The following is a 23,958-nucleotide window of genomic DNA, read 5'->3' as shown; positions in this document are numbered from 1 at the left end:
CTTCCTTATACCTGTGGTTACAGAAGGTAGACTAACAGGAGAGGACAAACCAGCTAACCAATTCAAGGGAAGGTAGAGGGTTGTTTACATGAAGCAATACCTTAGCAATGACTCCCCGATCTTTCCCCCTTAGAAAAAAATTGAACTGCAATAAATTTAAGTGAATCACTGGAAACAATTTAGCTATGGAAAGGATAGCTTGCCTTTCATCTTATTGCTTCAAGAACTAAAAGTATACAGTTTGATTTATTTTTGTACTTACTATGCAAGACTAGATTTATTTATACATTTTAATTAATTGTACTATTCTTTATTTCCACAATAGTTTATGATGAAACAGATCTACCAATCAGCATATTTAAAATAGTATATTATCCTTTGATGATTTTCAACCACTTATGCATGATCATTTCCTTAGCTGTAGGTCATAAGCTTGTTCCTTTGTGACACGAGAGATTTTCTTCACATTTGCAACTGATTTACTGTAATTTTTACAGAATTAAAGATCTCCATGGTTTGGTGACCATTCAGAACCTGGAACTTTTAGAAAACCTGCAAGATCAGCAACACAATTTACAGGCCAAGAAAAAATTATGGCAGTATTCTTTGTTAACAGTTCTATATTCGCATCCTAGGGCTACAGTAACAAAATACAACAAACCTGAGTGGCTAAAAACAACAGAAATTTATTCCCTCACAGTTCTGAAGGCAAAAAGAACAAAATCAAGGTATCAGCAGGGCCATCTGTCCCTCTGAAGTCTCTGGGGGAAAACCCTCACTTGCCTCTTACTGATTCTGGTGGCCCCCAGCAATCTTTTGCGTTCTTTGGCTTGCAGCAGCATCGTTCCAATCTCTGTTGCATTGTCACATGGCCATCTTCCCTGTGTCTCTTCTGTCTTCAAGTCTCTCTCACTTTATAAGGACACTAGTAATTGGATTTTGGGCTCATTCCAACCCAGCATGACTTCATCTTAACTTTATTATATCTGCAAAGGCCCTATTTTCAAATCAGTTCACATTCACAGGTACAGGGGTTAGAACTTCAACATATCATTTTGGGGGACACAATTCAACCCACAACACATTCCTACTATTATGAGATAACACAAAAAGTGTAATGAAAATGTATCCTTCACTTATGAAGTTTGTGCCACCTAATGATTTCCCAAGTCTCTAGCTTTGTCTCACTAGAGAGAAAAATGCCAATCAGTATTAAGGTACAGTTTGTGGGCATGTACAAGAAAATTTTATCAGTACTGAGCTCCGGCTGTGGGCCAGATCCTTTGCTTGGTGCTAGAGATACAAGAAGAAAAAAGGCACCAGTCCCTACTTTGGTGGAGCTCCTTCTGATAGCCTGGCCTGGTTCCCTGACCTTGGTTATGGTAACAGCCTTGTGTAAGTGAGCAAACCAGTTACCTTAATCAGTAGGAGACCTTATAGAGACTTCCATTAAATACACAGTTTTGTTATATAATGCCCATTTCAACAAAGCCTATAAACATTGAGGGGATTACCTCCTTGCTGAAGATGAGTTAACTTTTTTGAACTTAATTACTCATAAGTCTTTGGACTACTAGGAGAAAACAAAATGGAGAACAAATGACATGGAAAAGGGTATGGTCCTGCCAGTTGTTTTGACTTCCTTGCTTCACCCACCCTCACTCCTTTCCAAATATGAGCCAGAGATGTCTGTTTTGCTTGGGTGCCCCAAGGTGCAAACACACTGATCACCAACACTTGGAGTTGCCATTGTATGTAGGTTTTTATTTCCAAACACTCTGGACATATTTTATGCAATTACAGGATTGTTTTAGAATTAGAAAGAAAAGAGATTACTGTCAGAGGCCAAACACCTCATTTTTATAGGGGAAAGAAGGCTGAAGAGTGTGACTTGACCAAGGCCATGCAGCCATAGTAGTACTGGAAGCTCCATGAACATAGTGACCCTGTTTTAGATCACTTCTTTATTCTCAGGGACTAGCAGGTACCTAGCAGATAGTGAGTGCTCAGTTAATGTATGCTGAGTGAATGAAACAATAATATAAATAACTAAAAATACACCTCTTTTAAATACTTTTTCCACTGCCATAATGATCTCCAATTTTAAAACAGACTTAAGATTCTCAATGAAAAGCTTCAAGGTAGTCTAACAAATGTTCAGATAGCATCGTTTATCCATCCATGTGCTGTTAATTATTTAAAAGAGAATTCTTTAGTTTGTGTTCCAAATTATCCACCATTCTCAGCTACTCTCAACATTTTTTTTCTGGTCTTTGTACTTGCAAATTAAGCAGAGGAAGAGAAACTAAACCACAGATCTTGCTGCCTTGTTCACCCAGTAAGCCTTTTACAATAGCTGTTATTTGGTCCCAGCTGTTGTGCTAAATTTAGGATTTTGGATTATCTGTAACTGTTCTTTCTGTCTCCCATTACCAAGGTTAATTAAGTGATTGTAAAACATGTAAAACGTCAGTTCACAAAAGAAACTACATTATACAGTATTCAACAATATCAAAGTCAAATCTACTGAGAGTTAACATTTGTAGCCATTACATAGATTAAGGAACGGTTGCCATTTGTCAGAAGTGTCATCTTAATAATACCAGAATATTTCTTTGAAAATAAAAGAAAAAAGTTACCTTGCTGTATGTTTTGCCCTCTTTTGATTAGATACAATCTTAATGTTAAGGCAGTTGGGAATGTAATTTTATAGTACATATCAACAAATCTAGAAAATATTACCAATTTTTCATAATAGAAATTTCAGGTATTTAGTGGCTCTGAGGGCCAAAAAAAAATGCAATTTCCAATCTTGTACTTTACAAAACCTTTTCTGATGTAAAAGTAATACATACTGTAAAACCTTGGAAATCATAGAATACAAAGACCACAGTAAATAACCTTTAGACCTATCTTAATACCTTTCTGTTGTGATTCTTGTATGCAAAATTATTTCTAAAAAAAAAAAAAGCTTTTTCTAATGAAACCAAGGAGCATGGCAAATTTAGTACTTCTTGCCCCTGTTTTGAGCTCACAACCCCTTATGTACTTTGCCTATAAACTGAGTAGCTAATAGCTTTAGTGCTTGTTAGGATTGCTTTTTAAAATTACAGCAGATCCTTGTCATCTGTTTGTGTTTGAGTGATGACACAACATCACAACACGAAATGCAATGTCACATTGTTACAGCACAACAAGAAAATTACAGCTCCCCAACAATAACACCGTGTCAAAAGTGTCCTCCTGTCATGAGTCAGTGTTTTAGATGTTACAAAAGTTATTTTTAGCACAGCCAGTGCCCCAGGAGCTTGAGTTCCCAATCCTACTAAAATCCCTAGTGATGTGGGAAAATGTACGGTGAGGGGGCTTGTTCTTAAACTCCGCAACCCCTGACACGCATGGCTGCCCCCTCGCCTGTCCCGACCACGTTACATTAGACCCGGTTCCACCGTGCGCTGCAATCCACTTGGGACTCTTGAAACGACTCTGCGCCAGCATCCCGTGTGGAGGAGGAGACTATAATTATCCTTCACGTCTGGGGCAGGCCCTCGGATGACATCTCCCCAGTTACCCTGTGCGCTAATAGAGCAGCTCGGATTCCTGGTCCCAGACCCGCCGCAGCCGGCTCAGTGCGCAGGCGAGAGCGCACGGCCCGAGCGCCCTGCGCTTCTCCGGCCTTCGGGGCTCCGCGGGCCGCACGCAGCCCACCTTCCCCGCGCTCTGGCAGCCGCCGGGCACCTGCACGGAAACCCAGATCCCCCCGCTAGCGCCCCGGGGCGCGCGGGGCGTTGCCATAACAACTAGGCGCCCGCCGCTGAGGCCGCCAGGGAGGAAGTGACGAGCGGTGGGTTGGCTGTTGTTAGGACACGTGATCCGGGCAGTGTTTTGACAGGGCAAACAGCAGAGAAAGAACTGGGCAAGCGAGGGGGACCCCGAGCTGAGGCGCCAGCGCTAGAGACAGCGGGCGGGCGAGGAGCTGGCAGAGGCACGGGGCCGGCGGGCCGGCCGGGGGCCGCGGGGCTTGGGTGCGAGTCGGGCGGGGCTAGGGGCTGAGCGCCGGGAGCAGAGCGAGGCGGCAGCTGAGGCGGGGGTGGATGGCCACAGGGGCGCCGGGGAGCCGCGTCGGGCTTGCAGTCTCGGGCCCCCATGGTCCCTTAACGCAGCCTCGGGGGGCGCTGCGCGCCACACTCCGTTCTTGCCCGCCCTGCGCCTCTCGGAGCCTCGGGTCTGAGGTGGGAGTGTGATGTGAGTCGCCGGGCGAGCGGCGGAGAGAAGTGCCAAGAGGAGGAGGGATTGAGACCGGAGACGAGAGCGAGTTAGGCAGCAGAGGTCGGCCGAGGGAGCCATGAAAACAACTCTCAGGCGGGGAGAGGGGCAGGCGCTGCGCTCCGTGCGGCGGGGCTGAAGGAAGTCCCGGGCCGCGCGGGACGGAAGGGGCCCGCAGTGGGCTGGCTGCGCTGCTCAGCCGGGAACCCTTGCCTGGGGCAGATCTCTGGCCTGGCCGCGCAGAGCTAGGGGGGGTAGGGGGCGACCCGGGACAGCCCCGTAGAGTTCGTTTGGGGCTGGGGGCTGGGCGCAAGGAGATGACTCGCGTTGCTTTCTGATCCTCTTATTGTGTAAACTTGGCCGCGGTAGCTGCAAGAAGGCTAGCCAGAGGGTAATTACACAGGTGAGGCTCCGCGGGGCGGGCGGAGCAATTGGGGAGGCGCCAGGGGGTCTTGAAGAGTTTCCTGTGCCCCGGCAGCAGATCGGAGAATTTCTATAGCAGCCACTGCGGAGGTGCTACTGTTCCCAGCGGCGTTTTTGTTTTGTTTTGTTTTTACAAAGGGGTTAGTTAGCTTGTGTTGCTTGAATCTTTTTTTTTTTTTTCCTTGCCCGTACCTCCAGGTTATAAATAGATCTTCCTTTTGGTTCTGAGACACTGTGTCAAAGAAGGACACTTTGGCCTGGAAAGCACAGGGGCGGGGAAGAGGGGTGTTCGGTCCGTAGGAGATGGGGGAGGCGGTGCAGAAAGAGTTTTGCTGTTTTCAAACCTGCCGATGGTGCTGTCACCACAGTTAGTGCCAGGAAGAGGCCTAACTGTTAACAGTCGTTTTCTTGCAAGGTCTGAGGGTTAGAGCAGAACCTGATTAATTTTATTTTGGTTTCTTTTAGCATTTTTGCAAACAGCAGTAGCCATAGAATCAGCGGCGAGCCTGTTGAAGGAACCCATACGTGTATTTCACAGCACCCTGGGTTGAAATTGGATGTGAAAATGAAGCCAGACCGAGGTAAATTATTTATTTAAGTATGTATGTACTACGTACGTATGTATGTATGTATTCCCCCTGTGCCCATTTTAGAAACGTTAACCTAATTTTGCGGCAGGATCAACTCGGTGTATTACATACGATTACTTGTTTCTGTTACAGATTCCAGCTGGTAAGGTAGATGGGTACACGGAAGAGTTAGGTTCTAGATCAGAGAATACATTCTTCAAAACTGTGAAGCAGTAACTCAAAATGAAGTTGTCAGAAACAGCATTTGTGTATTGCCACAATACTTGGTATCATTTTAGAGTTGCATTACTCATTTTTAGGTAAAGTCAATCTAACTTTAGTTTTAAAGAGGTTTATAAGTTTTTTCAAATTAAGAATTTGAACTTGATAAAGTTGAGGAAATGTAAAAGATTGAGTTGACAAATATTATTTTATTGTTAGTATTGCTTTCATTAGCTGATTCTTGTATTTTAGGCAAACTCTAAAACTTTGCAAAGTACTCCAGGGCCTTATTCAGTATATCAATATATGAACTGTTAGGGCTGTTAAAATCCCTAAGGTTAAGTGTGTTGTTTCCTTCCCAAACTTGTATTTTCAGGACTTCTGAGAATAATGCATTACTGTGTTTTTTAAGGACTTCAAAGGAATTGAAAACTCATTTATAATCAGTTTTCTTTTGATTAATGGCATGGACCAAGATTAGAAGATTTTGATATAGCACTAGTTAGGAGTAAAGGTTTCTCAGTCAGATGGAGATTTGATTCCAAGGAAGATTGTTGGAAGAGGATTATTATATTTAGTTGAGAGTTGGACTAGATGACAAAGTTCCTTCCAAATCTGAGACTGTAGGAGTGGAAATGCTAATTTATCCTCATATGAATTAGATGCTCATTTTTAAAAAGATATATATTAAACTGGTTATTTTTTTCCATACGCTTTTTTCAAAGTGGATTAGAAAGAGAAATTTTCTTGTTAAAATATGTGTTTGGTATTAGTATTTTTAAAATTTTACTAGAAAGAAGAGGAAAAAGCCATATTTAATTTAGTGGCTTAAATTAGTTTTAAGTGTTTGGCTGTTTCTTAAAATCAGGTATTTATGCATGAAGTATTAGCAAGTGTATTGCTACTAAGCACGTTGGTTGTGTAGAATGCCAAGTTTAGTTAGACTTTTAGATTACATCAGTGACTTTGGAAAAGTGGCACCAAGGTCAGTAATACACCTCAGAATAAACAAGCAAATAAAATCAAAGTTGCTATTTGTTTTGGGTTTTTTTGTTGTTAAAAGTTGTTTCAAGGTCCTAAGGAGTTTAAAAATATTTGCACACAATCTCTGTTTTAGCCAAAACTAGCACTAAACTCAATAAAATGTTAGTTATATACGGATACAGATTATTAGGAAAAATAAGTATATTCATCAAGATTCCTAAAAAAGTGACTTTTTTCCCTTTAAAATTGTATCTTTCTATAGCATTATGGTGTAAAAATGATAGGATTGCAAGGTTAGTATTGTAATTATATTTCATAATAATAATATGAGTCTTTAGGCCCACGGCTTTCTTTTGACCAGGACCCAGAGTAAGTAATATCTTTTACTTTGCAAAATAGTATAGAAATACTAAAATAAATTTTTCATGAAACAGATTTACCCTTGCTATATGCAATGTGGCCTTGTTTTTACTGTTCTGTTTCCATTTTTAAAAATTGCTGTCACAACCGATTGAATTGATTTCTTGACCTGCACAGTTATGGGCAAGATGACAGTAAAACTTCATTTTTCTTCATTGTTATCTAAGAAACTGTTCTATGAGTGAATTTTCTGGATAATTGAAACTTTACTCTTTAAATGCCCAAAATATTTTCAATTATAATCATGATATGTGGACAGACCTCTAAAATAGTAATGTTTCCTTCCTTAAAAAAAAAAAAAAGATGTTATAGAATCAATGTAGTTTAATTTTATGTAATGATAAAGGGACATTGTTATAAATTTAAATTTTGTATTCTGTCATAATCTACAAATGCCCTAAAAAGATATTTAAATTTATAAGATTTGTTTTTTTGCCTCTAGTTTAAACCACTTTAGTTGACTTGGTTTTTTGTTTTGTTTTTTTTAGATTTGATTTTTAAATTCCCATGCTGTCAACATCTTTGTTGCTAATCTGCTTATTCTTGCCTTCTTTTAATTTTATTGCTGTTAACCTCTGGGCTAAAGAACTAGATAACCATGGTTAACACTAAGTTCTCTATAAAATGAAAGTAAATAGGAGAACCTTTCAGATACTCATTCAGAACCTCAATAAAGTATATGAAATCTAGTGTAGAGTTTCTAAATAAGTACAACAGGAGCCTCTTAGCCTACATGATTAGGTGTGATGGTTGGCTAGTTGAAAAAGTCAGTTTAAGTGAGAAATTATAAAAAATAATAGACTTAATTATTTTTATATGTCTTTTGAGGTAGGATCAAGGCCCTTTTAGGGGCTGAAATGGGGTCTGTTTTTCAGAGTTACTTATGATCTTTTTTGTATAAACTGCACCAGTAACATATACCTAAGACTTCTAGTTTTGATTTCTTTCAAGTGGAGCAAGACTTTGCAGAGCAATCTGAGTGTGGAGTCTTCTACATTTAAACAAAATTTTAATTATTTGTTAATGTTTTACACAGTTTTACAGGTGATAGTCTATAGGACTTTGTTTTTGGGGGAAGAGGGAATGTATATTCATCAAAATTATGTTAATCAAAATAGACTCTTTCCAAAGCATTCAACATAGTTTTCACAGAAATAACTTTTTTTGCACTCATTTCATTGGTTTATATCATATTTAAATAAATTCGTTATTTTCTAGCACAATAAACAGATTTCTAAACAAGCACCAGATACTAGTAAAGCATATAACTTAACTAGTAGAAGTAAAAGTATGCAGGCAACTAGAAAGTAGTCAGTCCTCACAGAATGTCGTTCTGGAAACTGTGACTTGAAGCAAAACAACGTACGACAAAACCACTTCTCCCATAGGCTAATTGATCTAAACAAGTGTTAAGTTCCTGAAGCATATTTCTGGTCACAAAAAAAATCACCAAACTTCTAAATAAAGACCCCCAAATGCTTCTAATATTAAACATTGAAATAAATGTGAGCTGTACATACATTTAAGAAAGATTAATAAAAACAAGGAAGATAATTGTTTTTCAACCCACTTATTCCAGTTCAGGGTCGCAGGTTGACTGGAGCCTCTCCCAGCAACTCAGGGCACAAAGTAGGGGGAACCACCCTTGGACAGGACGCACTTCCATCGCTGGGCTCATCACACACTCACACCCACTCAGACTGGGACAATGTAGACACACCATTCACCTCACATGCATATCTTTGGGATGTGGGGGGAAATGGAAGAAAATCCAAGAAGACATGAGAACGTGCTAACAACTCCACACAGACAGTGGCCCCATCTGGGAATCGAAATTTTTTTTGTCTTCAACGTTATAACAAAACGATATTTGAGGGCCTGCTATATCCTATTAGCTGCTAGTGTCTGTTAGTTTGCTTTTATGGAGGGTATGGAAAGCATTGGTCAACCTTGCTAGTTGGTTAAGAGACTATCAGGAGAGTTTGTACTGTACTTTCAGATGACCAAGATGTTAACTCTGTAGTGCGATGGCTCCATTTCACAATTGTCAATAGTTTTTACCATTGTGTGAGATAAACCTTTTTTATTTTTTGAATTTTAAAGTAGTTGCATAACATTACTTGGGCTGTGCTGCCAAAGATGACTTTTGATATTATCATTAGCACAAGCTTTGGAATCAGACCTGTATTTGTATCCTTGTTCCATTACTGGCTAGTTATGTTGTCTTCATGAAATGACTTAATCCTTGAGAGTCTCAGATTCTTTGTCTGTTAAATGGGGATAATTCCAACTTTTCATAGTTGTTAGAATGAAATATGACAGTATTTGCCACATAGTATTGTAGATATAAACTAAATGATAATTTTGATCATGTTTAACAAGACATTACAGAAGCTTATTATGTTGGTTAGTTACAAAGTATGTTCAACAAAGGTAAGGAAATAATTAAATGTGCAATAACCTAACAGTATTTTGTTTTGTTTTATATTCATAGCGTTCAACCTTCTAGGGCTCAAGCAGATTTAATTGGCTTTTAATATAGTTATCCGAGAAAAAAATAAAATCTACAAAAGGATGCTTGCCATATATGTCTAATTTATGTCTTTATTTCGTGTCATTTGTTATTACAATTACAGTTAATTCCTCTATGGAAGGGTGTGTTTTTTCCCCCTATAGAAACATATTTCAGAATAATGGACTATAACCTTATGTTTTGATTTCAAAAGTTCCCAGAGTTTCAGGGTCTTAAGTTTATGATGTACAACAGTCTGAGTAGAATCAAAATCTTTTTAATTTAAAAGATAAATGTCAATTTGCTATGCTTTATGCTTTGGTTAGAAACAGTTTTTTCATCCGGTATTTCTAAGACTGTTTTCTGGTTTATTAACTTATGAAAGATTAAGGCCTATAAAATCTAGTAAGTCATCAATAAATAATTTAAACATACTGTGTTTCAATTCATATTTAAACACATTGTAGGCCATTTATGATTCTTAAGTAAAAACTATTAATGCAAAACCTGTTCCACAAGCAAAACACCGAACAATTTGATTTTTTGAGGTTAACATTGAAAGGAATGCTGTGTTAGTTCTTCCCCTTGGTAAAGATTGAATGTTTGTTTTTCCCCAAACTTTATTTGTTGAAATCCTAATCCTCAAGGGGATGGTAGGAGGAGCTGCAGGCTTGGGGAGGTGATGAGGTCATGAGTGTGAAGCCCTCATCAGTGGCATTAGTGCCCTTATAAAAAAGGCCCAAGAAAGCTCCCTCCTTCCTTCTACCATCTGAGGTTACAGTGAAAAGACAGCCATGTATGAGGAAACCAGCTCTCACCAGACAACGAATTTGCTGGCGCCTTGACCTTGAACTTTCCAGCCTCCAGACTGTGAGAAATAAATTTCTGTTGTTTATAAGCCACCTAGTTGATGGTGTTTTGTTAAAGCAGCCCGAAGGGACTAAGACACCTGCTTTCTGATTATATTACTAATTTAGGCTTTAGCTTAGTATTGCAGTGGCTTATGAATTTACCTAGTTTAATGCAACCCTGTTAACCTCAACAATTCCTTCCTAGGCAACTGAAATAGGAGGACCAGAAAAGAATAGCAAGGGAATTCACTGCATAGGTTACTTGTTAAGAATAGTACATTGTTAGCTGATGTAAATCAAACAATAGAAATGACAGGTGTTGGCAGAAAAGAAATGTTGACTAGATTAAATAGAGCAGACTTTTGCTAAATTCCCAGGTGGTGGTGGTGGTGGTGGTGGTGGTAGTATTAGTAATAACAGCTAATACTTGTACATACTTTGTGCTACGCACTGTTCCAAGGAGTTTGCATATATAACTCATTTAATCCTCACAGTTGCTCAAGGAAGTAGAGGCTATTGTCATCTCCATTTTATAGATAAATGAAACTGAGTCATGGAGGGAAGTTGGATAACTTGCCCATTATTACACAGCTAATAAGGGGGCTAGCCCGGCTGCATTTGATGTAAATTCGAGTACACACTCTTAACCCTCTGACTGGTAGCAGCAGTAAGTGTTGTTAAAATATAAAAAAATATATTGGGACCAAATTGGTTTAAAAATAGGCTTGAGGAAAACTCAAAACAGATTTGGTAAGGATCATGATCTGGGAAAGCTCCTTATCTTCTCTGTTTCACAGCTTCTTCGTCTTTACAGTGGGGGAAGTAACAGTGCCTTGCCTTATGGTTATGCTGAAGATTAAATAAGTTAGTGTATGTAATATGCTTGGAATAGTGGCTGGCACATAGTAAACCTTCAGATGTGAACTGCTGTTGTTATTGGACATATTCTAAATTAAGTCAATCATTTAGGGAAAGCTGGGGAGGACAAAAGAAAGGGGCTACTTCAGCTGTACATGTTTTGTATATTCACTGTAATCTAAGTAAAAAACTGGCTACTGTTGGTCTCTCATCCATTTATACTTATGATCTTGACACATCAGTAGCTGTCAAATAATTGCTAGCTTGATACAACTTCTGAGGATACAACTAAAGGGATTGACATAGAGGTACCCTGTCTGTGTTCCCGTCTGTCATCCATTATAACGAAAATGATTCAGCAGATGGAACACTGTCATTTCTTTGAAGGATGAGAACAAAGATTAATTGAAAGACAGAATTGAGCAACAAATGTATATATATATATATATATATGTATATATATATATATATATATATATATATATAGGCAGAGTGACTTAAAAGTCGATTTCCTTTTCAAAATGTGAAGAAACCCATGAAGCCTGAGCATTCTGTATTGTGAAAAATATAGAAAAAAAATTAGTTGTTAAACGAAGAACATATAGATTTATTCTTTTGACTGTATCAATTTTATGCTAATGTTTTCCCCCCATTTGAGGCTAAGGATTTTAAAAACTGAGAGAATACTAAACTTAGAATAACTTAATACTGACTTTTTTTTTTGTAATGAAGATCAAAATTGTGGTGCCTGGAAACAATAATTTTTTCTGAGTTAGTAAACTGAAGTTAATTTGTAAACTGAAGTCAATTTGTCAGTCATTAATTCTGTCTTTGCTCAAATGGATGAAAGAATAGTTTCTTGATTATGTCAGACTTTCTTATTAAACTGAAATAGGATGGACTGGGTGAAAATGCCAGTAGCTAGTAAAAATATTTAGACAGCAGTCCACATGTAATACCAAAGACACCTAGCAATAATCTGAGTTGAGTTTTCTCATATTTTCCTATCCATATAAAAGATACGCGTCCAGTAAAACTATAGTAAGGTCTTTCGCATCTCCTCCCCTTGTTCACCATGCTTAGCCCCATTGGCCACTTTTTAGGTTTTTTATTACCACTCAGGGCCTTACATGCACTATTCCTTCTGTCTCTGTCTCTGTCTCTGTCTCTGTCTCTCTCTCTCCCTCCCCCTCTCCCTCCCCCCCCTTTATTTATTTATTTATTTATTTATTTATTTATTTATTTATTTATTTATTTATTTTAAGAATTTTATTGGGGAACAGCAGCGTGTTATTCCAGGACCCATCAGTTCCAAGTCAAGTAGTTGTCTTCAATCTAGTTGTGGAGGGTGTAGCTCCGTGGCCCATGTGGGGATCAAACTGGCAACCTTGGTGTTATGAACACTGCTCTAACCACCCGAGCTAACCGGCCACCCCAAGGAAAGATATATTTTTTAATTGATTAGCTCTCACTGAATTGAAATAAAACACTGTAAAATAACTAAGGAGTAGGCAAAAGCTATTTGGTATAGGTGGTCCCCGTTTATATGTATCTGATTAACAAAGGATCCATACACAGATATTTGCTGGAAGCTCTCTGCCCTCCATCTACCACACTGAATTTGCTCCTGTTGATATTTCTGAGCAAGAGAGATTAAATTGGCTGGAGAACTTCAGGTTTACGAGTACAAGTAGGTAGGATACGTTAATAGGAAAAAGACTCAAAGGATTTAAAGTTTAGATTTGTGACCCATTGTCACAGGTTCTATGATGCGTTAAGTCCTAAACCTGCTTTCTAATCTGTGAAATGTCCCGGGCTCAAAGGGTTACTTCTGAACTTCAGGTGAGATGATGTGTCAGAGAACTTTGTAAGCTGTGAAGTGCTACATAGTATAGTATGTTGGCTACTTTACTCCCTGGGCAGGTAGTTTACACAGGTGAGCAGAGGGCCAGATGCTCCCATGCACAGCCCGCTGCATCTTAGTTGGGGCCACACTGTCTGAAAATACCCATTCACACAGTGCCTGATTTTTTATTTTTTTAAAGTTTCTCTTTGTTGTCTTGACATTATACCAACTAGAAGTTCATTTAGATTAATAAATGTATATTTAGTTATACATTTTAAGGACTGTTGAAATGATGGCTATATTTTGGTATAAAATTAACTCAGTAGGGCCCTTCTTAACGTCCTAATGTAATGCAGAAAGAGTTAAGATCCCAAGGCTTTACAGGCAAACTTAGAAATTCTAACTGTAGCACTTACCAGCCACATTACCTTGGGCAAATTACATAGCCTGTCTGAACTTCATTTTTTTTGTTCTTATGTCATCAACCCTAAGGATTGTGGGAAAGATGAACTGAGAACCTGTGGTTCAGTACCTAGCATATGCTTGGCACAGGGTAGGGACTGGTAAGTGTTTTACTTCTAAGAATATACAACTTGGATCAGCTGCACTGAGAATATGAGTGTTTCAATGCTCTGTTGTGAATGCTAGTCAAAATAGACAGGCATAAGAGATCTGCAGACACTTACTGTGTCACTCTGAAATTTGTATTCCGCAATATACAACCAGAGAAACTCAAAACTGTTTGAACTATACATCTGTAATGCACATGCAACGGGAGAGGAAAAGTAGGTAATTGGAGCACACCATCTATTTCGAGGTGATAACATGCCAGCTGTGCACTCAGAGCAGCAGTAGGGCAAAGAGATTGGGGTACAGGTGGACAGTAGAAGGAGGTTGATGGAAAATATTAGAATGGTGAGATAGTGCTCCGAATTGCTTTTGGGTTTTTTTTTGTTGTTTTTAAAGATTTTATTGGGGAATCGGGGAAGGGAAACAGACAAGTTGCTGTCCTTTTGTTCTTCAGTCTAGTTGTGGAGGACGTCGCTTCACTGGCCCATGTTGGTATTATCATTGCGCTCTTCCCGGGTGAGGCAGATCGGCGCTGGCCATTGGATGGCCACTCACGTCGGCTCTTGGCAGCTCATGCCGGCTGCTGGCTGCTCACGGGAGCCCACTGCAGCCTACCCTGTCGCTGGCCACTCACAGCAGCCCAGCTCCAGGTCGAGCTGTTCACCATCTTAGCTGTAGAGGGCGCAGTGTCACTGGTCCTAATGTGGGATCTGAACTGGAGTCCACCTGCTCAGAGCTGGCGTCCCAAACCAACTCTTAACCAGCGTGCCACTCAGCCGACCCCCAAGTTTATATATTCTTGAATGGAATTGAAATTTGGTATCAATATCTGAAATCAGGCCATTTATAAAACTTTATCCCGACACTTAGAAAATTCTTTTACACTTTTTAGACAAGTTCCCAATTGTCTTTTGTGAAGAGATAACATGGTTTGTCACATTATCTAGTAGGTCATTTCTACTTAAATTTATAATAGTAGGAGAATGGGTAACTTTAGCATTCATATTGGCAAATTGCTTTTTGTTTTTGAGGTTTAGCCTTAGAATTAACTTTAGGTTAGAGCTCTATATCATTTTGGTATACTCGATGAAAGGAGACTGAGATACAAGAAATTCTGATTTATTCGTTTTACGAAAGAATTAGCCATAAGAATTTCTTTAAACTTCCCTATTTTGTTTGCTCTGTAATTTAATTTACATCTAACTAAAAAATTTTTCAAACCCACAGAAAAGTTGGAATCTTACAAGTAACATCCAAAGAACTATTCATAGATTGATTGTGAACATTGTACCTCTTTTGTTTTTATCTCTCACTTGATAGGTAGGTGGATAGGTAGATTAGACAGACAGACACAGGGGTTTCTTTTTTATTTTTTGTTTTTATAAGTTGAGAGTAAGTTGCAGACATCACGCTACTTCAACCCTGTGTACATGGAGCAGGCTGGTAATCAGCATGTGAAAGCTGATTTTGTATGTTTCTCGCCAAGTCTGCCTCAAGTGGGCTGCCTAATAAAATCAACAATGGAAATTGACGTTGCTACAAACAGGGCTTTTTTTTTTTTTTTCTGGAGAGCTAGTTGTTAAACATTTATCATCACACCATTACATGTATCTCCTAAAAATAAGAACATTCTCCTACATAGCCACAATTCAGTTATCACACTCAAATCTAACACTGACATGATACTAATATCCAGTATGCAGTTTACATTCACATTCCGCTAGTCTTTCCAATATTATCTTTGTTATCACATACTGCCTTTTAAGGAAGTAAGTTGCTTCCTGTTACAGAAAGGGAGTTAGACCTTGATGTTGGACATTTAGAAAGATTTTAGGGTATACCATAAGAATTCATAAAAGTAGAAGTGAATAAAATTATTGGCTTTTGGAAAACAAAAATAGGTCATGTAAATTCAGTGGTTAAGATTTTAGCAGTTTTTCCTTATTTAGCTTAAAAATACATGACTTAGACAAAGTGGATTTAAGAGCAAAAATGATTGAAATTTCAAGATTTTTTTCAATTGAAAGAGAATTATATTTGAATTGGGAAGAATTATATTTTTTACCTAAAGCTTCAGGCCACCTCTGTGACCTCATTTTCTTAGTACTCTTCTAAGGTTCCCTGCACTTGGGGCACACTGCTCTTGCTGTTTCTTCAGTCACCACAGGCACACTGGCACTTGGGGCCTTTGCATTTGCCATCCCCTTTTTGGAAGACAAGTCTCAATGGCTGTGTCCTTTATTTCGTCTGACTTTCTGCTTGGTTGTCACCTCCTCGAAGGCTTCCCTGATTATCCTTCCAAAAAGAGTACAGCTCTTTTATTCTCTCTTTACTCTGGGTGACTTTTCTTCATAGTCCTTATCACTGCTTAACCCGAGGTTCTATGGTTATTTATGTGATTTTTCTTGTTTTTCTCCCCAATAAGAGTGTAAGCTTCATGAGGGCAGGGACTTGGTGACGTCTGTTCACTGCCGTTTCCCCATGTGTGTACTGGTGCCTGGCACTTAGCTGCTCAATAAATATTTACTGTTGAATGAATGCTCGCATGCATTTTAGTGTCATTGTGGTGTAGCACAAAACTTATTACTGGAGAATGTTGTGTGTTGTTTTTCTGTGATTTGTTGGTTTTGTAACCCTAAGAATTCGCCAGTGTCAGTTTTTGTTTCTAAACAGGGATCCTCATGACCACTTCTCAAGGTTATTGGGGGATCAAATGAGATGACTCCACAAATATAATGCAAGACATTTGATAACTGAGTACCTGGTAACAGTAATGCCTACCATCAGAGTTCATAGGGAATGATTAATTTCAGCTGGCGTGATTAATTTCAGGGCAGAGGCTGTCCTTTGGCAGAGACAGCAGCTGTCCTGAGCTTTAATTAAGACAGGTATGATTTGGAAAGATGGAGCTTTACAGAGATTGAGAGAGAGAGGACGAGAAGAGAATTAAGATATTTAAGGGATAGCACATAGGCTCATGTGAATTGGAGGGGTTACTTCTCTGTTTTCCCTTTGCCACCATTCTTTGTAATATATGAGGGATTAGTTTTCAGAGTGTGCGTCTCTTTCATTTTTACAGTTGAGAAAACATAAAGTCCAGGGAAAAAGAAGTAATCTTTTTCTTTATAAAAGTAAAACTCAAATTTCCTGCTAGCCAGTTGAGCATTTTCTGTTCTACACCACCTATATAGCAAGAGCACAATTGCCTCTAGTTTCTGGCATCAGAAATGACATAATGGCCTTCCAGCCTTCTTCCTCAAGGAACTTGAAAGAAACAATGGCTAGGTAATTATATTTTAACGTTGCTCTGCAGTTAATACATATGTACTTTTATAAGAAAGTCAAATGGTAATAGATTCAATAATGAAAGACATATTTCATTTTTCCAACTAAGATGCTAAAAAGAGAAAGGAGTACAGTATAAAGAAATTAGAATTTAGAGATAATATCTAAAATTTAAAAATCAAGAAATAGCAGTGTAAGCTTATTATTTAGAAATGTAGAAGAAAGCTTGTCTGTAGTTTTATCATGTGAAAAACAGGGCTAGTAATAATACCTACTACTGGCATAATGATTAAATGAGGCAATCAATGTAAAGTGCTTAGAATTGTTTTGATTCTGAGGCAATATCCAATAAATGTTACCTATTCATGTGTCTATATTAACATTTCTTCAACGAGTAAGGTAAGTACACATTCCAAGTGCTCTGAAGGAAACATAACAGAAGCTATGAGTGTGACTGAGGGCAGGATAAACCCCCTTTGGTTAGGATGATTAGGTAAAGCCTCTCTGAGAAAGTGAGGCGAGGACAAGAAGGGGCCAGCTGTGTAAGGAGTGAGGGGAAGAACATTTCAGGCCAAGGGAATAGTATGTGCAAAGGTCCTGAATTTAGAAAGAGCCTGGCATGCTCTAGGAACTGAAGGAAAACCAGACACACAACACAATTTGTGCATCCTTCCTTTGCTCTTTTGAGACTGTCTTTCACCTTTCTTTTTTGTAATTTGTTCTTCAAGGGCAGGGATGGCTGACTTCTTCCCTGCTGCATCCCTCACATCTGTCATTGTGCTTGGCACAGAGTTGACATTTATTAGATGCTTGAAAAAACATTTAAGTGCCTGTTGCGTGCTTAAGCATTGTCAGTACCTCAGGGGTAAGGATTTGATCTTTTCCCTCCTTTCAGACAAGAGTAGCTAGATGCAGTGAGTTGCATATGGTAGCTTTTTTCTAAAGGACATTTGAAAAAAACAAACCTGACACAGTTATGAAGTATTTCAAATAGAAAATGTCATAAATTTTATATTTTGACTCACGTCAGTGAGTTTCATGAAGCAAAATCTTTAAAAAAAATTAAAGTAGTTTGAGTTAACTGTTTCATATCTGTATTTAACTGTATCATGAAGTTCAGATTTTCTTGGAGAATGGGATGGATTAAATGCTACCTGGGATGGTCCTGTGTCCAATCCTATTTCACAATTGTCTCATTTCACTCTAAATATGTCACTGTTTATAGACAAAGAATTTTATGGTCACTCTAATTATTAGCCCTTTTGCTTTATTAGTCCTGCTAGTGCTCGCAAATCTTGTCTTCCATTACTATGTACAGTTAACTCTTAAACAATGTGGGGATTAGGGGTGCTGACCCCCCACATGCATTTGAGAATCCGCATGTAACTTTTGTCTCCCCCAAAACTTAACTACTAATAGCCTACTGTTGACTGGAAGCCTTACCAACAACATAAACAGTTGATTAACATATTTTGTATGTTACATGTATTACGTACTGTGTTCTTACGATAAAGTAAGCTAGAGACAAGAAAATGTTAAGGGAAATCGTAAGGAAGAGAAAATACATTTACAGCACTATACGTATTTATTGAAAAACGTGTGTATAGGTGGACCCATGCAATTCAAACCCATGTTGTTCAAGGGTCAACTGTATTTCATTCTGTATTTAAATAGCTTTAAAGTATAGTTTGAGGTAGACGATTTGCCTCAGCTATGTTCTGTAGGATAGTGCATCTAATATTTTATAATTGATGTGGACTGTACCCTAAATCAAGGGATTGACAGCATGGACTGCTTGCTTTGATTGAGTACAAAACATTTGGACTTTGTTTCAGAAATGCTTGATTTCTAAAATGTTTCTACCAAAATGCACATGTTTTGACAAAATGTTCTTTTATTCAAAGTCATCTGAATTCTAATGAACAGGACCTTTAGCAATAAATATTATATTAAATCAGTGATTACATAGTATATTGGTAAAATGACTTAATATTTTTAGAATTTACTGTTACATATAGTAAAACTTGAGACATTTGGATCCTTTTCCCCCTTTTCTCTGAAACAAATATTCATTGAGCACCTGCTATGTGCCCTGGTACACATGTGCTGGAAATCAGATGATGAACAAGAACTAACGTGGGCTTTGGCCTCTGGCCTCTGGAACTTGTAGTCAAATGTAGTTTTTCCTTACTTTTTCCCCTGAGTCAACAGACAAGTCCAGACTGGCAGTTACCATGTGCTGTTTTGGAGGAGGCACAGCGGGGGAGTAGGGGAAGTAACCCGTGAGGAAAAGGGTATCAGATGGCCGGTACAGACTTAGAGAATTCCTACAGTCCACCATTCTTTTCTACCTGTGATGGTTGGTGGTCTCAAATATTTTTGATTTGAGAGTGTGTGTGCGCGTGGTGTGTGTGTGTGTGTGTGTGTGTGTGTGTGTTGCATGTTCTGTTTTGTTTTGTTTTTGAGAATGAGCAATGGAAATCTATTCTCAGTAACTGCAGGCTTCAAATGAGGTGCTCAATTCATGAGGCCTTACTGACTTCCTCAATGCAATGCAGCTGAAACATTCCTGGTATAAAAGGTTAGCAGCTATTGAGGCATTCACATGGTAAGTACTTTCCACTGGCTTGCTGGGTGAAATAATTGTATAAACTGAAATTGCGTTGAAAATGGAGAGCTTTCATAGACAAATTGACTTGTCACATTTGTGTGAGGAAAAAAGAAAACTCCTGTCTCCCTCTTTTTGTCTACACAAAAAGGTACACTCAGTAGTTACAGAATTTGTATACATTCTGAATCCTTTGGGGTCTCTACACATCTTTGTCTCTAGCAGTGGAGTGCCACCTCTAGTAAAGAAGGGTTTATAGAACTGAGTTATGGCTGCCTGGGAGGTGTGTGAATTCTGGTTGTAAATCTGTAGCAAGTACTTATTTCTCAAACTCTATTTAGTAAAAAAAAAAAACAAACTTAATATCAACCTTTAATATATGCTTCCGTAGTCCATGTTGGTTGCATGTGATATGGTAGAACCAAATACCTATTTGGGGACATTGTAGGGGATGGTGGTAATTGAGGTACTATCACATGGAGCAGTGGCATTAATTTTTTTTTGACTGTCCACAATTACAACGGCAATGGATGTTGCTGCCCCATGACAGCACCGCCCTCTTCCCAAACAATAATAGTCTTTACTCAGTCTTGCTCATGAAATGGTGGCTGATCTTTTCTTTTTCCTATTTTATTTAAAAATGAAATGATAGTCCCAACACCTTAAATTAATTGCACAGCACATTTAGTCCTACAGATTGTTTTACTTAGCGTTTAGAAAAACTAAAAAGACCTGGGTTCGAGTTCTGGTTTTGTCACCTGCTTTATGTAATCTTGATCAAATTACCTAACTTCTTTGGGTTTCAGTTTTCTCATTGGTTAAAACTGAGATAATAATGATATTCACTTTTTAGGTTTTTTTTTTTTTATAATGCCATAACCTGAGTAAAGTGGTTGTGCCAGGCACTTAATACACACATAATCAATGGCTACTTTAATTCTCTCCAAAGTTTGTTTGCTTAGGGAATTGGGGGTGATGATAATAGTGAATCATCTTCAGAAGAAAATTAATTCAATCTTATATACATCAGAGTTTGAGGTGTTATAGGTAGCCAGAAGAGTTTAGTCATATCATTTGGAAACAAGACTATATGAAATAACCTGAAATTAGCAAATGTTTAAAAATGCAAACAAACAATATTAAAACTTTGGGGACTTAATCGATTCTTTCACAAAGCTACATGAGGTTTACTTAATTCTACACAACTGGTTTACTTTATCAGATTTCAGCTAACATTCTCCAAAATTTAAAATGCAGAATTTGTCATTCGTGTAACCATTGGCATAATTAGTAGAGGTAATGACCTCTACCAGTGATAGGTAGTTGTGGGAAAAAAAACAATACAGGACTTGGAATTGAACCTGGGTTAGGTGATTCAACTAGATAACCCACCAGCTGCCTTAATCTCTATGATTCAATTTCTTCATCTACAAAATATTCTTATTTCACAAAGCTACAGTTGTCAAAGGGACAGGTAAATGTAACATACATGATCTCCATGGAAATACTTTTAGTAAAACATTTTATCAGAATAAAAAATTCATTACTGATTCTAGATCTTTAAGACCGAATCAAACATACCATTCTTTATAAAATAATAGCAGGAGATTAACAACATCCCAGAACATGTCTTTAAAGAAGGATGGGTATGGGTAAAGGGGAACCCATGTGCATCTTGGCACATATTTTATGTAATAACGGTGGTATTAATTTATAAAGACTAAGTGTACAGGATCTTAAAAGTGAATTCTCGGGCCGGCTGAGTGGCGCGTTGGTTAAGAGCTGGCTTGGGACGCCCGAGGGCCCCAGTTCGGATCCCACATATGAAGGCCAGTGACACTGCCCTCCACAGCTAAGATGCTGAACAACAGCTCAACCTGGAGCTGGGCTGCCATGAGTCGCCTGCGGCAGCAGGTGGGTTGCCATGGGCTACCATGTGTAGCCAGCAGCCAACCTGAGCGGCTTCAGCCACTGTGAGCGGCCGTCCAGAAGCCGGCGACTGATCTGCCTCGCCTGGGAAGAGCGCAGTGATGATGCCAACTTGGGCCAGTGAAACAATGTCCTCCACAACTAGACTGAAGAACAAAACGACAGCAACTTGTCTGTTCCCCTTCCCCCAATTCCCCAGCACTGTTCCCATCTTCCCAATTTCCCAATAAAAAAAAAAAAGTGAATTCTTACACCTGATCTTGATACTTATTAAATTTGACTTGTGTATGCAAGATATTATTAGACAAAGTGTGTGTCCGGTAGCTTAGATTATAAATAACCCCTGTTCTAGCTCATTTTAAACAATGTAGTGTAAATGATGCCAAAAAAAAACAGGCTAGAACATTTTCTTCTTTCCAAGATCTTTGATTTTGTAAACAAAGCTCTGCTCCTGGAACTAATTTAGGTCATCATAACCCAAAATCTTTTGAAAGATGAGAACCCCAATTAAGACTCTTCGGTACTTTTTAATATTTTTAAACGAAGAAGTATTTTAGTTCTTAAAAGCATAGCATTCTTGGATTGCTGTTTGGCTACTTCGCTTATTTGCATCACGTCATAATGAATACAAATCACTGGGTAATCATTTCAGCAATAATGATTGCTAGGAATCTCCATGCAAGTGGAAATTAATGTAATTTATTATGGCTTAATTTGTCCCAGTACTGACCTAACAGCATAACGTTTTGTTTTTGATTAAAAACTGATTTAATGAGGAAAACCCTAAATTTTCAAAACTGGCAATGATTTTAAATTTTAGCTGTTGTTTAGTCTTTGTTGCAAGTTACTGATTGAGCTGTGAAATGTGTTGTTAAATGTGACATATTTAAGAAACTTAAAAAACATCAGTGTCATAAAAATCTTTCTTTGCTAGTCTAGGTTTAAATTTCATCCCTTTTTTTTTTAACATGGGATACTGCTAATGTATTGCCCTTTATTTGTCGGGGTGTGTGTGTGTGTGTGTGTGTCTGTGAGGGTGTGTGTATGCATGCACACTCACTCTTTATTAACATCCTGTAGACCTGATGTTTGCAGAGGAAAAGAGGAAACCTAAATTGCTCGAGAGCCAAGTGCTGAGCTAGGTGGTTTATAACTCTTATTTAGAGACATTGTTATTCCCATTTTACAGATGAAGAAGTAAATTCAGGTAGGTTAAATAATTTGATAGCACAGCTTGTTCAATGGAAAGAACTTGAGCCCCTAGACTATCTGACTCTTCTTTATGTTGTGGAGCTTTAAGGGATTTTTCCAGTAATGAGGTTGGATTTTGTACAAATAGGTTTACACTGCTATCTCCTAGAAGACCACCAGGGATGACGATATCCTATTAGTATAGCATGTTGCTGTTTTCACAATAATTTTATCCTATCTTATCTGATCCTTACAACATATCAACATAGCAGGCAAAAAAAAGAGGATTCCTGACTTAAAAATGAGCAATTCCAGAGAAGTGCTTAAAATCACAAAGCTGATTAGAGGTAGAGTTTAGACTAGAACCCAGATCCGTGTGGTTCTTGGTTTATTGCTCTTTTCTTCTTCCTTTATCTTCTTGGTTTAGGTATGTGTTCTGTGATCATGAAGTAGTAAAGTTTTTACAGACTGAATCTTTTATTGTGTCCTCATGTAGTGATCACACTGTAGCTATAGCCGGGTTCCCTGTTTGGCAGTCAAATCCTGTTTTCCTGTATTATATGCAGTGTATCAGTGACAGTTTTGAGGTGTAATAGGGCTGTCAAGGTGGTTATTGAATGAGTAATAAATGGAAAATGTTAACTTGAGATTTCTGTATTTAAATTTTATTCTTATGTCATTCCATATTTGCCTTATGGAAGTGTGTATAAGAAAGGAATTGTTAAGGAAAGGATGATAGTGGTTAAGTTCTTAGATTCAGGAAGATCTAAATTTGAATCCTGGCTTTGCCCCTTAGTTCTAGTTACTTGGGCAAGGAACAAGCCATTTTCCTCATTTGTGGGGCTAATTACTACCACGGGGTCAAAGGCGATGGGCATGTGAAGAGATTAGCACCATGTCTGGCCCGTGGACCTTTCGTAGATAGTAGCCATTTAATCATTACGTTTGACTTTTTTTTTCCTACTAGCAATATTTCTTTTTGTTTAGAAAGTGTCATTTTGTTTAGAAAGTTTAGAAAGTGATTATCCCTAAAGTATCTTAAAAGTAGATAGTTCTCAATTATTTCTACAAACGGAGAGTATAGATGGTCTGAAACAATTGATATTTGAAATGATTCCATTTTATATTTGGAATATGTACTTAAAAAAACTTATGGAAGATCTGCTTTCCTATTTATTTCCTTACATTAGGATAATATAAGTAATTTATATTTCTTGAACTAGCCCATTTGGAGAACCCAATTATGACCATGCTAGGTGGGGTGCAGGGGAATAGGGGGTTTTCATGGTTGGCAGTTGAGACTTGAGAACCTGAGACTAGCATTTAGTATAGAATTTCATGTTATTCAGATTCTTAACTTGTAGACTCTTGAGATTTACAAAGTAGATAATGTGCCATTATGTTATAGCATACTCATTTATAGC

The 23,958-nt window shown here is 38.3% G+C and overlaps 2 protein-coding genes across 8 annotated transcripts in view; one reads left to right on the top strand and one right to left on the bottom strand.

The window, feature by feature from the left end:
• The first annotated feature begins 1,758 nt into the window (after window positions 1-1,758).
• ATOSA (atos homolog A) overlaps window positions 1,759-23,958 on the top strand; it is an 85,511-nt gene continuing 63,311 nt past the window's right edge. For 3 of the 7 annotated variants that reach the window (XR_002126502.1, XM_019665118.1, XM_019665079.1), the window contains exons 1-2: window positions 4,036-4,669; window positions 5,155-5,270. Coding sequence is in view for 6 of the 7 variants with exons in the window: in XM_019665118.1 (XP_019520663.1) it covers window positions 5,255-5,270 (16 nt within the window). In the remaining variant the exon portion in view is untranslated. The other 4 variants (XM_019665108.1, XM_019665097.1, XM_019665102.1 and 1 more) reach the window with 4 other exon arrangements.
• Window positions 3,801-4,148, bottom strand: LOC109394226 (vegetative cell wall protein gp1-like). The gene has a single exon (XM_019664112.1). The coding sequence runs from the start codon at window positions 4,146-4,148 to the stop codon at window positions 3,801-3,803; it is 348 nt and encodes a 115-aa protein (XP_019519657.1).

Source organism: Hipposideros armiger, unplaced genomic scaffold (genome assembly GCF_001890085.2).
Source record: "Hipposideros armiger isolate ML-2016 unplaced genomic scaffold, ASM189008v1 scaffold_12, whole genome shotgun sequence".
Classification (NCBI taxonomy): Eukaryota; Metazoa; Chordata; class Mammalia; order Chiroptera; family Hipposideridae; genus Hipposideros; species Hipposideros armiger.
Note: the sequence above shows the minus strand (reverse complement) of the source record. Positions and strands in the feature narration are given on the sequence as shown.

Coding starts and splice junctions, on each gene's coding strand:
- LOC109394226 (XM_019664112.1), bottom strand. CDS start 4,148: ATGGGGGCCCGAGACTGCAAGCCCGACGCGGCTCCCCGGCGCCCCTGT.